This window comes from Montipora foliosa, chromosome 3, assembly GCF_036669935.1.
Source record: "Montipora foliosa isolate CH-2021 chromosome 3, ASM3666993v2, whole genome shotgun sequence".
Taxonomy (NCBI): Eukaryota; Metazoa; Cnidaria; class Anthozoa; order Scleractinia; family Acroporidae; genus Montipora; species Montipora foliosa.
Window position 1 is genome coordinate 31,615,893 of NC_090871.1, and position 12,500 is coordinate 31,628,392.

At 36.7% G+C, this 12,500-nt stretch overlaps 1 protein-coding gene across 2 annotated transcripts in view; it reads right to left on the reverse strand.

The window, feature by feature from the left end:
- The window catches only part of LOC137997283 (uro-adherence factor A-like), a 34,846-nt gene extending 26,261 nt beyond the window's left edge, over nucleotides 1–8,585 (reverse strand). For both annotated transcript variants that reach the window (XM_068843187.1, XM_068843186.1), the window contains exons 1-2: nucleotides 8,420–8,585; nucleotides 7,734–8,143 (exon numbers count right to left, since the gene is read on the reverse strand). In XM_068843187.1, coding sequence (XP_068699288.1) covers nucleotides 7,734–8,143; nucleotides 8,420–8,444 — 435 coding nt within the window. In that variant the 5' untranslated portion in view covers nucleotides 8,445–8,585. The remainder of the gene's footprint in view (nucleotides 1–7,733; nucleotides 8,144–8,419) is intronic.
- Between the last annotated feature and the right edge of the window lie 3,915 nt (nucleotides 8,586–12,500).

The window sequence follows — 12,500 nt, forward strand, 5'->3', positions numbered from 1 at the left end:
GACAAGCACCTTGATCATTCATTTGGCATTTTAGCTGTGTCCTTTCAACTTTTTAACGTGGTGCACCGGTAGTGCAGAAGACCTCATTTTTTTTATTTATCCCAACTAATGCCGATCGAGATACGTAATTACTGTTCCTTTGTGTTCAAAATGTCTTTAGGGCAGCAAAAAAGTGTTTTTCTTAACCTGAAACCTTATAAAACAAGCTTAAAATTGCTGAGAAAAAAAATCGCATAATTTACATTATTTATCGCATAATTGGCCTTTTTAATCGCACAATCTGCCCTGAAAAAATCGCATAATTTGCATTTTTTAATCGCACCCTATCAGAAGGCCTGATATTTAATAAGCAAAGTAACGAGTGTCATGGTACCTTTTGTTTGGCACAACTTAACACGCTAACTTTTTGATCCAGAAAGAGTGTTCAAGAAAGCATGTTCAACGTCACGCTAAGAGTGCGATATAACTCGATAAACTGTGCGACATGACACAGCAGTGCTCAAAGGCAAGTGTAAAGAAATAATAAACAATCAAAGGATCGTCACAGAACACCTTCATTATTGGATCAGATAAGCATGTTCGCATCAGTTCACTAACCCCCTGAAACAGCATCCTAAATAATTGATAATTATGATAAATAAAGATACCTGCATATTTCATAAAGCAACAGGAAAAGAGAAACTAGGAGCCACCTACATTATTTAGAAAACTGATAACCCTAGAGCGTAACCTCACGATCGTTCTAGAGGCTGAGCGAAAATGATCTTTTGTATTTAAAACCACACTGAAGGAAAAAAAACTTCATTGCAAAAGTTTTAACATTCATGAAAAATGATTTTCTCGACGTATATATCATTCTACAACAGTTAAACACTACGCAATAACCCTCAGTATTATTCCAACACGTGCTTCATGCTTCGATCAGTATTCGATGCCTTATTATGCGACATGAATAGTTCTTCGTTTTTATAGTTACAAAAAGACCTATATTTCACTACTCCACCGAAACCGGCACGGAAACCATCATGGAATGTGGCATAGATGACTTACACTGTTTAAATTTGGAATCAGAAGATTTGGATTGTTTGGGAAATCTAACGAATTTGTTCAATGAATGAGAAAATGAGTCAGACTCGCTCTCCGACAAGAGCAGATCTGACAAAGACACTGATGACGATAACTTTGATCTCAAAAAAGATGAAGATGTGGAGCTCATGGAGGTCCACATGTCTGAATGAGCTAAAGTGCAGAAGTTCTATGCAGAAACCTGCAACTGTAAATTAGGGCCGCATGAGAAAACATAATTGCAGTCCTATCCTTACGCTCTACGACTTAGTGTTGGTGTGTCATTTCACTCACTTTGTGTGTTATTTTGCCTGCTGTTTTTGTTTTCCAAATCCTGACACATTTCTTTGTTAGAATGAACACACTCCTTTGTTTTTTTCCATGCAATATGAAACAAAAGAAAATGCTAATGAATTGTGCATTCTTACTCGCTGCTGCAGTAGCGTGTTAAACATGGCTTCTGATAGGATGCGGAAAAAAATTAAAGATTATGCGGAAATTTTTGGCCATATTATGCGGAAACATGCATTGATTATGCGGAAATTACACCGGATTATGCAGAAACTTAAACAAGTTATAAAACTAATAATTAGGCCCGTCCAATGTATTTACATGCTTACGATAAATCCGTAATCGAAATTGCAACGAATACAATCCCATTTGTGACTGAATTTTTGCCCTTTGTGATTAAATTACATGGAGGAGTCACCAATTTGCGACCAGCTTTCACCGTTGAAATAAAAGGGTTAGCAGTTGGGATTTTCCCGCAACTTTTGGTAAAATAAATAAAGCGATAAAAAATTATTTTGTTTCTCATCATGAATTTTGTTTCAATTTGGAGATAATGGAGCAAAATTGTAATACCTTTGGAGCGCGATCCATTCCCTCGATCATTGACTTTAAGTGCGTTTGATTCACCGTATTCCGGCATAAGAATACATGAAATGATGAATTCAAAACAGTATGTCTGGTGTTTTGAAGCAACAAGGATAATAAAGATATGTTTAAAATAGCATTTTAGCAGGTGTTCGACATTTTTAATGTGAATCTCCGTAAAATCGAAGGATTTCTAACCTGTATTCCATGTAATCCTATTCCGGAATACGTCAATCGAAAGCGCCCTTAGTTTCTTATCAGTTACGTCATTTGCTGAAGTGTAACTGTTTCTCGTCCAATGGAAAGCATTGTAGGAACAAAAACTAGTGTCCAGGCTCAGTGGTGAAAAAATGCGCGGAAACTGCTTACGATCTTTCTTACGTACTTTCATCTTGCAAACGAAATGGTGTGTTTTCTTCAATGTTCAGGAAAATAAATGTTTCAAAACAGTCAATTTCTTCGGCTTTTATGTTTTTGAGGATGTTAAGGAGCTGCTTTATCACTAATATCAGATATTTCTTCTGTTTTTTTTTGCGGAAAATATCGGAATTATGCGGAAGATGCGGATTTCAGTGAATTATGCGGATCCGCATCGCCGCATCCTGTCAGATGCCATGGTTAAAGAAATCTTCTTTTGTTTAGCATATTAAATTAACGTGCCCATGTCATCACTTTTTTACCTGTTATCCCGTTGAGGGTCAGAAATGATGGCATTAGTCATCACTACTGTGTTCTTGACATTGCTGACTACTTGTAAATATACTGTAGTCACACCTTAAACTTTCAACTTTGTTACCGACACAACTATTATAATCATTGTTATTATTGTTTCTTACTAAACTTAAATATGGTAAGCAAATGGCAAGATATTAGTACATTTATTAGAAAGCTGGAATATTTGCTGGTAAAATCTTGTGAACCTAAATTATTGGAAACATGACAAATGACTCTGAATATTCAAAAAAGTAATAATTACTTTATGCAGGATAAAAATGAGCACAACGTTAGTAAAGAAAAGAGACCAAAATGGATTTAATTTTAATTAACTTGGTGAATTTTTATGGTACTGCAATTCTTTTGAGTGTACAACTTGAAAGAGTTCTTTGCAGAACTTACATGTACATGGTGCATGTAGGTAAACTAGCTTGAATGTAAATCATTTCAATTTGGCTCAAATTTGGGAAATTGATCATGGTAAAAATAATACTCACTATAAGCGCCTCAATTCATAGCATTTATAACTTACTCACATTTTTGTTATTTAAAATTACTTTTTTAAAGATATTGGATACATTTTAAATTTCCTTTTTTTTAAATTTATATGAGACATTTATTTTAAACACAGTACAGTGGATTATTTAGATAAAATAAATAACTTGTTTACACAAATGAAACTACATCAACGTGACCTTTGGACGAACTATTAATAACAGGCCTTCTGATAGAGTGTGATGAAAAATGCAAATTGTGTGAAATTTGCAGGGCAGATTATGCGAATAGAAAGGCCAATTATGCGATAAATATTGTAACTTATGTGATTTTTTTCTGAGCAATTTTAAGCTTGTTTTTCAAGGTTTCAGGATAATAATAAAAAACATGTTTTTACTGCCCAAAAGACATTTTGAACATAAGGGAACAGTAATTATGAATCTTGATCAACATTAGTTGGGACAAGTAAAAAAAGCGAGGTCTTTTGCACTATTGGTACACCACGTTAAAAGTTGAAAGGACACAGCTAACATGCCAAATGAATGATCAATAATTATTAATATTCCTGTATGCTACGACTAGCTTCTTACACTTTGTTTTTGTGTGCAGTATTATATTTCTGAACAGATTTGCTAATCTGAACAAAGGGCGTGTTTGTGTTACACCAATTGGCGACTCTTTAAGAATGAGACTCATACCAGGCCCCCCATGTGCAAAATAATGCCTTGAACTTAGAATATTTACGAAATTGAAGGTAACAAAGGCTTTTAGCCGTTTTCCAAGGTAAATCATCTTTAAAATGGGGTATTTATACAGGAACTCCTAAGAAACTTGTTGATTTATGTTTTATTTTATGAATTTTGTGCGTTCTTTTGTGACTTATGCGATTTTTCGTGAATTGTGCGATCGGATGCGATTTGAGGTTGATTGTGCAAAATTGCACCATTTAAACAATAGAGTGTTTCTGTCGAGGAACTATCAGCTGATAGTTGCCCCGCGGAAATTTGATGTTCTTAAAACAAATATTTGCCCGAGAAGCGAAGCTTCGAGGGCTAATATGCTAGTTTTAAGAACATCAAATTTCCAAGGGGCAACTATCAGACCGATAGTTTTCCGAGACATAAACACTCTATTGTCTTTATTGTTCACCACTAAATTTTCTTCCGCGCGCCAGTTGAAAAACAGTCAAAACCCACTTAATGCAGATCAATCAAATATTTATTCATGCGTACAGGCTGTCACAAATGTCAATAATTCGCAGCGCACATTGGCTAAAGAATAGCATACAACTGTCAACTGTTTTTTCAGCGTACGACTACTATCCATCCGGGTATTTTCCTCGGACGGGCACTATGGGCTGATAGTGTCTCTCTGCGGACGAACACTATCACGTCACGTGATCAATTTAAACCAATGAGAATCGGAGAAAATTTAGTGGTGAACTATAACGCATAATATCACAAGGCCTGTAATGAGGACACCATTTCAATACTGGATATTTTGGCCTGACCTACAATAGCTACTTCTTCTTAGAATAATCAATGTCCATAGGTTTTGGAAAGCCACAATGTGGGCAACTCCATCCATCATCTTAAACACAAAAATAATTATTGTTTAAGAGCCAATTTCTCCTGACAAATAGCAATTCATAAAGCTTTGGTGCAAAGGGCAAAGTTTTATAACTAAAGAGAACAATATGTTTAACAAATACAAGGAATTATGAAAGCTGCAATTTGGGCTGTTAAGTTTGAGGGCTTTTGTGGAATGAATGCTAAAGCTCTTTCAAAACATGTAACGTAACATCCAAATCCATATAATACTACAGTACAAGTTCCTTGGACCGGCGCAAGTGTAATTTTTACCTTTTGAAAAGCTACATACTTTGGACCACATACAGGTTTCTGTAGGGGTAGCCAGAGCAGCTTGTATTGTTACATGTATGCTGCACCCCTCATTCATTGTAATTCAGTCTCTCAGGCTACAAGGAAAGGTCTTCTTTCCTCTGGGAATTAACTACAAATATCCTGTCATGGTTAAGTTGCCTTTCCCCTAGTTATCATGAGAATGGTAAACATCATGTTGTATCAAGCTTCTCTTCAATACATTAATTTAAGAAACCATACAGTAAGTCATAAAAACAGTGATTGCATGTAACAATGTAAAAACAAAGCAAACTTTTTTTCTGGGAACATACAACGAAGTTTCCAGGAAAAAGATCCCGCATATTATTTGATATGACCCTACCACATGGGCCAAACAACTCCGACCAAAATGTCACAACTTGCTTCCATGCTTCTCAGGTCTGGAACCCTTATATATCAAAATTATGCTGTACAAATTGCATTGAAGCTGTCCAAGGAAGACCCACAAAATTAATTCTAAGGATCAATGATAAATATAATGTTAAGATGAGGAAACTGAACTTGCTGGCATTAGAGAATAGAAGATGTTTAGCAGACGTAGTATTTTTATTCAAAGTTTCAAATGATCAGTATACAATCAATTTCGATGGAAAGGTTGTTATTTTCTAGAGACTGTGATAGAGGATATTTGTTCAAGAGTATGAACTCCCTTGATCTTGTAACTAAACAGAGTAATCTGTGAATGGAACCAAATTCCAAAAATGAAATAAGGTCTTCCTCCTCAGTTATTTCTTTTAAATCTAGGGTATTTAAATTTTTAGCCGAAAGACAATGATTGTGTAATTTATAATCTCTCTTCTTGGGTATTGACAGGGAGTTTCCCTAGTATGGTGTATTGTGAACTTTTTGGAGGTTTCCCTTTTCTGCATCAATTGGCTTTTTTTCTTTTTATATTGTAGAATAAATTTGAATAAATAAACAACTTGAAACAGTGAACTTGTGCTTGAACAAATCAGTGGAAACTTGTTGGCAAATGAGCATTGCACAGGTGCTGAATGCATAGCCTCTAAAATAACTGCTCTATCTAGGCCCTGGTGACAGCAACAAACTAAAAAATACAGAAAATACATGTAAATGATATACATGTATTGCTTTTCCAAAAATTAAGGGAAACAGGAAGAGTTCAGGAAAAATGAAATAATAGAGAGTTTTTGTTTGACATACAGTAAATGGCAACTACATTGGAAGAGCAAAAAGGTAATCATGTGAAAGAAGCAAAAATTTAATATTCTTTTTGGAATTCAAATTTCAAATGTATATACAAGAAAATTCGTCTTTAAACAATTTGGCTCCCCGTCATGTCAGAGAAAAGCACTGCTGGAAAAATATATTTTTATATTTTTATACTTTTTATCTTCTTCCTTCAAACATTTTAAACTCTAAAGCCATTATTTGTGAAACATGTCTGCTTTTTACAAAAAGCTGGTATAAGAATACATTTCCAAGACAAGAAATGGCAAATTTACTTCAAGGTTTTCATTCCTGAAATGTTTTGTTATTCAGACACAAAAGAAAATGTTATGCCACAAATTGAAGAAAGTTCTGAAATGGATGTCAGGTTCTTTGATGGTGAATGCCGTGACTACTGTGCGGACCTTACTTTCGTAACATGATCTGAAGAATCTCAAAATATCTTATCTCGGGAGCTTAGGATAAGCTGTGGTCGTGATAAATACAATATAAATTACGACAAGTCACTGATCTTGCCATTAGGAGTAACATCAAACTTCTGCAAGGGAACATCCTTCCTGCAGGCACAAACTTCACAAACTAGGATTACTCTTGCTGTAAAAACAAACTTTCTGCGTTTACTTCACTGAAGCTAAAATAATTACACCTTCAAAAAACTAAACGTAAAAGTTCTGCTTGTAAGGTGAGCGTTAAATAACTTATCAATTTAAAGATAGCCAAAACCACAAATTTGAAACTAAAAAGAGGCAGTCATGCATTTTACAGAACTAGAAAATTCCATAAATCAAAACGAACTGAATGAGTGCAACGACACGAACAGCGTTGCAAATGGTAGATTCTTATTTCAAGAAATTGTATTGGTAATCTACACTTTTAATTAAGTTATCAATACATATGAGAATTACAAGCTTGAATAACAATTATACGTGTCGGTTTGATAATTTAGCATATAAAAAAGCCATGACAAAAGATCTATTGTCGTCAGAAAAACTTCAACTCACTTTAGCTTTCACGCGAGCAAAAAAGTCTAATTTAATGTCAAAAGAACAGATAAATTATGGAATACTTGCTCAACAAAATCGTATCCAATTCTAATCACATCATGTGCATTATCAACACTGAAATCTACTTTGAATACCGATTGCTTGAAGTCCAACCAATGAAGTCTTTAACAAATGGACAAATTTACGATAAATTTTAACGATATCGTTCACTGCTGCTTGTGTGTTCAAGGGTACGTGTTCCAGATCAAAAATAGGTGCAGAATTTATTGAACATTAAAGAGATTGCAATGTTTTATTTTAAAATTTCTATTCGCCCCAGGAAGACCTACATGCAGTTTTCTCTGAATAATAAATTTGGTCACGTACATGTAGTACCGGGCCAAGAAAAAGACAAATTCAAAATTAAATCTAAAAGGCTGTGACAAAGGATAAGAAACTTCGTGAACACTACATGAGAAAGACTTACCTTTGGATTTGTCGCGATTCCTGACCTTGGAAGATACAAGCCTCCATATTGCGTCCCCTTTTCTCCCAAAATCACGGTTTGGGGAGCATACGTTTTGTATAAATTTGCAACTCTCGACAGCTCACGTTGCTGTGATGCAAATTCAACTGGATCTAACGGTTTCTCGTTGTTATACGGGCTGCCCTCGTCTTGAGCGTTGCTTCCGGAAAGGACCGCATCGTTCTGGTGTAAACGGGATCGGTAAACTTCACCGAAATTTGCTGGTCTCGGGGGAAGTGATGGAGGCTTCGAGACGCTTTCTAACCTTCTAAGAAATTCAACTCTTTGTCTGTTCGCTTCGTCGCTCAGCGATTCACTACCAAGAACTACTCGGAGAAAATCTTCCAGTCCTGGTAGTGTTTGGTTGATAGCTGTAGATAAAAAAAATGGTTAACAACTTTAATGCGTCGAAACGTAAAAACAATTTGCAGTGAAAGCATTTCATCCCGTTAAAACAACGTTGATTAAACGATCGCTTGAATTTTGCGTGTTTTCAATGAAATTACAAAAACAAGGCTTGGCTCGGAAGAGAATGAAGATAGCAAATAAGAAATATGGACATAATGCATCGACCTAAGACGTGTAAACCACTGCTTCCAACACGTCGCAATAGCCCGCACAACAAAGTTCGCAAAAGACAATCTCACCGATAAAGCGATCATGTTTATCCATTCTGGTTCATCTAACCAAACCGAAAATTGCATTGTCCAAATCAACCCATTTTGTCCTTCGGTCGACGCTTTAACAAAAATTATCCCACTTGAAATTCAAACGAGTCATCAACTCTACCGCCATGTTTTCCTAACCCGAGAGAAAAACTGTGCGGTGTTGACTTTGTGATCAGCTGACCAATAGTTCGCCTTCTCATTGGTCAGTTCCGTTCCGACCTCTTGGGCTGTTGCAGTTCGCTGTTGTTCGCTGTTGCATAAAGACACAACCTTGAAAAATCAGTTAGCAGGAAAATGTGATATTCGTGAAATAAGGAAATATCTTGAGCCTTTTAGAGAAACCTTTCGGCGCCAAAAACAGTCAGATTTTGTTCTAAAACCAAGCTGTTGGCACCCTTTTAACATTTTGTTTGCATAACCAATAAATGGGACGGTACATGAAAAAAAATATATCACCAGCTGTCAAAATGTGTGCCAAAACTCGAAATTGAAGTCGCGGGGAAAATAAAACGCGAATCGCTTACTTTAGAAATAAAAAATGGGAGCTGTAAAACGCCGAAGATGTATTGGAGAAATGTTAAGTGAATAGGTCACGTTTAAGTAAAGTTTTATGAAATACAATTTTTTTTTGTTAGCGCTTTGAGAAAGCCCTGACGAAGCCTTTCTGAAAGATATTAAAAGCAAGCCATGATTCTGTACTTCAGGATCATCATAGACCTAAGAATTTATGTACATTTTTTTTCAACAGCAGGCGTGGTAGTTTGACAAGCAGAGGATTAAAAAGATTAAATTGCATAATGATATACTGTCTATTTTAAGATGCCGCGGCGGCGAATGTCTATATCGGCTGTGACGGCATTAAAAAGCGAAATACAAATAGGAAACCCCGAAAATCTGACTGAACCAGGATATATTGAAAAAGTTCTTTAAGCATTAATATGATTTTCTTCCGTACACAATGTAGAACAAAGCTGACCGCACAAACGCTGTGAACAGGGTTCTCTTCCCCTCTCCCGCATCCCCCCCCCCCCCCCCACACACACACACCCGTTGTCTACAAAATAATTAACAAATGTAAAAATTCAATGCCTTTTTGGTACGATGGGTCGATCTGCATCTACTAACTATAATTTAAAACAGGATTTTACTGCGTGCGAGCCCTCGTATCATCATGATTGAGAAATACGCATTTCGATTAAAAGCATTGGAGGCAAATGATTGCCTCTTTAAAACAGATTACGGATGAAATAAATGCTTCCGACACAGCGGCGGTAAAAGCGACTAGTATATCAAGTCACTCACGGTTGACCTATTATTTGTTGTTTAGGAGTATTTTTTATAATAAAACATGATGATGCATTTGAAGCTAGATTTTATGGAATCGAGATATTAAGTTTGGCAAACTTGAATTCACAGGTTTTTTACAATCTCACTCGGGGTGCTTCTTCCATTTTGCTCTCTGTTTTGTCCGGAAGTTGAGCAATTGGCCCATACCTAAAAATTATCCCAAAAATTTTTAATAAAACCAGGATTTTAGGCGTTCGCTAACCGTAAGATGATTAACGGATAATAGTAGTGAACACTTGAAAGACAAAAAGCCTAAGAGGCTTTAAGGGGAAGCTTGGCGAACGTTCTGTGACCCAAAAAGCGGAAGATAAACATCATCGCGTGCCTTGGTAACATACAATCTTTCCGCAGCGTAAAGTTGCTTGAAGAAAAATCGACACATGTGAAAAACCCTCTCGCATACATTTTTGGCATTTCTCATGTTGCCACAATTATTGCGAAACTGATTGAAAAAAATGAATTCTTCTTTTCTGTAACACTGACACTTTTCTGTGTCGAAAAGTGAGAGTGGGACACGGAGACATGGGACTTGGGGACGTGGAGACGTGAGGACTCGGGGAGGTGGGGATGTGGGTACTTGGGGACTTGCGGACGTGACGACTCAGGCACGGAAGGACTTGGGAACTTAGAGACGTTGGGACTTGAAAACTTTGTGGACTTGAAGACGTTAAGACTTGAAGACTCGGGGACGTGGGGACTTATTTTCAAAGTATAGAATTTCAGAAATGGGAGACCATCCTAACGTAAAAAGGAAGTTAAATTGCTCGTTATGGTGTAGTACTTAAATCACTTTTTTCAGTTTGTACAGCCTCTCAAATGCATTATATTTTGCAAAAACCATCATCTGTATGCTTCTCAAGTACCAACTAAATACACACCAAAAGTAAAAAATTGGGTCAGCGAAAAGTAATTATCGCCACCCGTTACAAAGCTGAACGGTGAAACAAAGCAGAAAACCTAATGGACATTGCTCTGACCCTGTAGCTGAACTTTCACGTTGCAGCGTATGTCGTTATTGTTGTTGTTGCACAGAAACATTAGCCTTATGACTTCTCTATAATTAATGATACCGTGCCAAAGTCCTTGTTGGCGGCCTTGTGACTGCATCTTTAATTTCCTGGCGCTTGTTCAATTTGTCGCCTTCGATGAAAATTTGGGGTTGTTAGCGTTCATATTGTCACAAATGTTCGTCATCACATGACCGTAAGCCATAAGTGTTAAGGCTTGACCAAGCTCATAAATGCATATTTTTGTGTAACGAGAAAGCATTTATCCAGTCGAGCTTAGCTCTTTACTCACTTTTTCATCTGAAATGTGTCACGTAATTTTTTAACGGCTAAAAACAATTTAAATCTTTTATCGGAAACGGGGATGGAAAAGTCATCTTATATCAATGTATTTTGTTCTTTGACTTCAATAAAATGGAGGCTAGCTAGATCACCTCGCGGTCCTTTTAGCCTCCGTGCACTAACATTTACAATTGTGACCTTGTAATATTATATATTCTAATATTCGGTTTGTAAGACATTTTTGTCTGAATTTTAATTAAGGAATAGCGTAAAATAAAAGTCTTGTTGTTGTTGTTGTTGTTGTTCCTTGCTCTAGCCTACTCCTAGCGAGGCTTCAAAATAAAAATATAAAAAAAAAAAGGAAAAGTCACATAATAAATGTCCATAGAGGTCAGGCCACAAGGAAAATGAACGATGCCACAGTCAAAAATATTATACGTTAACGTTTGTTTTGAGCATTTTCAAGCAAAAGTTGTCGGGATTTGTCAGGGTAAACGTTCCCCAATGTCGAAAACAAGCATTATGGCATCAAGGAATGTCAAGTGATACAAGGCAACTGCGAGTGAAATGCATAATTAAAAAACAAGACGCGTGTATGGGCAAATCCGTGGGATGCACAAACGGTTAACACAAATTGTCCAGTTACAGTGAACTACAACTACGGGTAAACTTCGGAAAATGGCGAGAGATTACCAGAAAGATAAATCTGTAATTTACCTTGAAGTTGCTTGTTGTAAAAAAACTCTTATTATTAATGTTCCTTAATATTTGCAAATGCAAACAACGAAGCCCTATTAAGGACTATCAGAATACGGCCGGGATATTTAGGTAAAAAATTATAGGGATACGAGATATTTGGGGGGGGGGGGGAGGGGGAATGAGGAAATACGCCGTGCATACGGCAGAAGCTACTGAAATTTAAATTGACCAATCAGAATTCAGCGAGTGGGAAAAACTGTGCTATCCAACGTCAGGTCAATTGTTGGCAGTTAAAGAGTCAGAAAACCATGTAAAGGATTCAAACTTTGGCACCCAAACTGGGTTGCGAGCGAGAGGCGATTCAAAGGAGAGGCGATTCAGCTGTTGTGTTTGGGCTGTTATTTGTGCTTTTTCTAACTATTTTAAGACGAATTCAGTTCAGTATTTTTTAATTAAGTGTAAGAGGACGTCAAAACGGTATTGATAATGTATTTATTTGTGTTATCTTCGCGAAAAAAGACTTTGATGGCGTCCTTTCGACGGGGTAGATCGACAACAACGTCGTTTACGCACCAAAATGCGCCGTTTCCCGTGAAAGGGCAAAGGATTGACAAGATAGCACAGTTGCCGCGTGTACTGCGGTGGAGGGTTTCGTATGCACGGGGGGATATTTCAAAAAAATAGGAACGCATTGGATACGTGTGGTAGTGCAGTAACTTGACAGT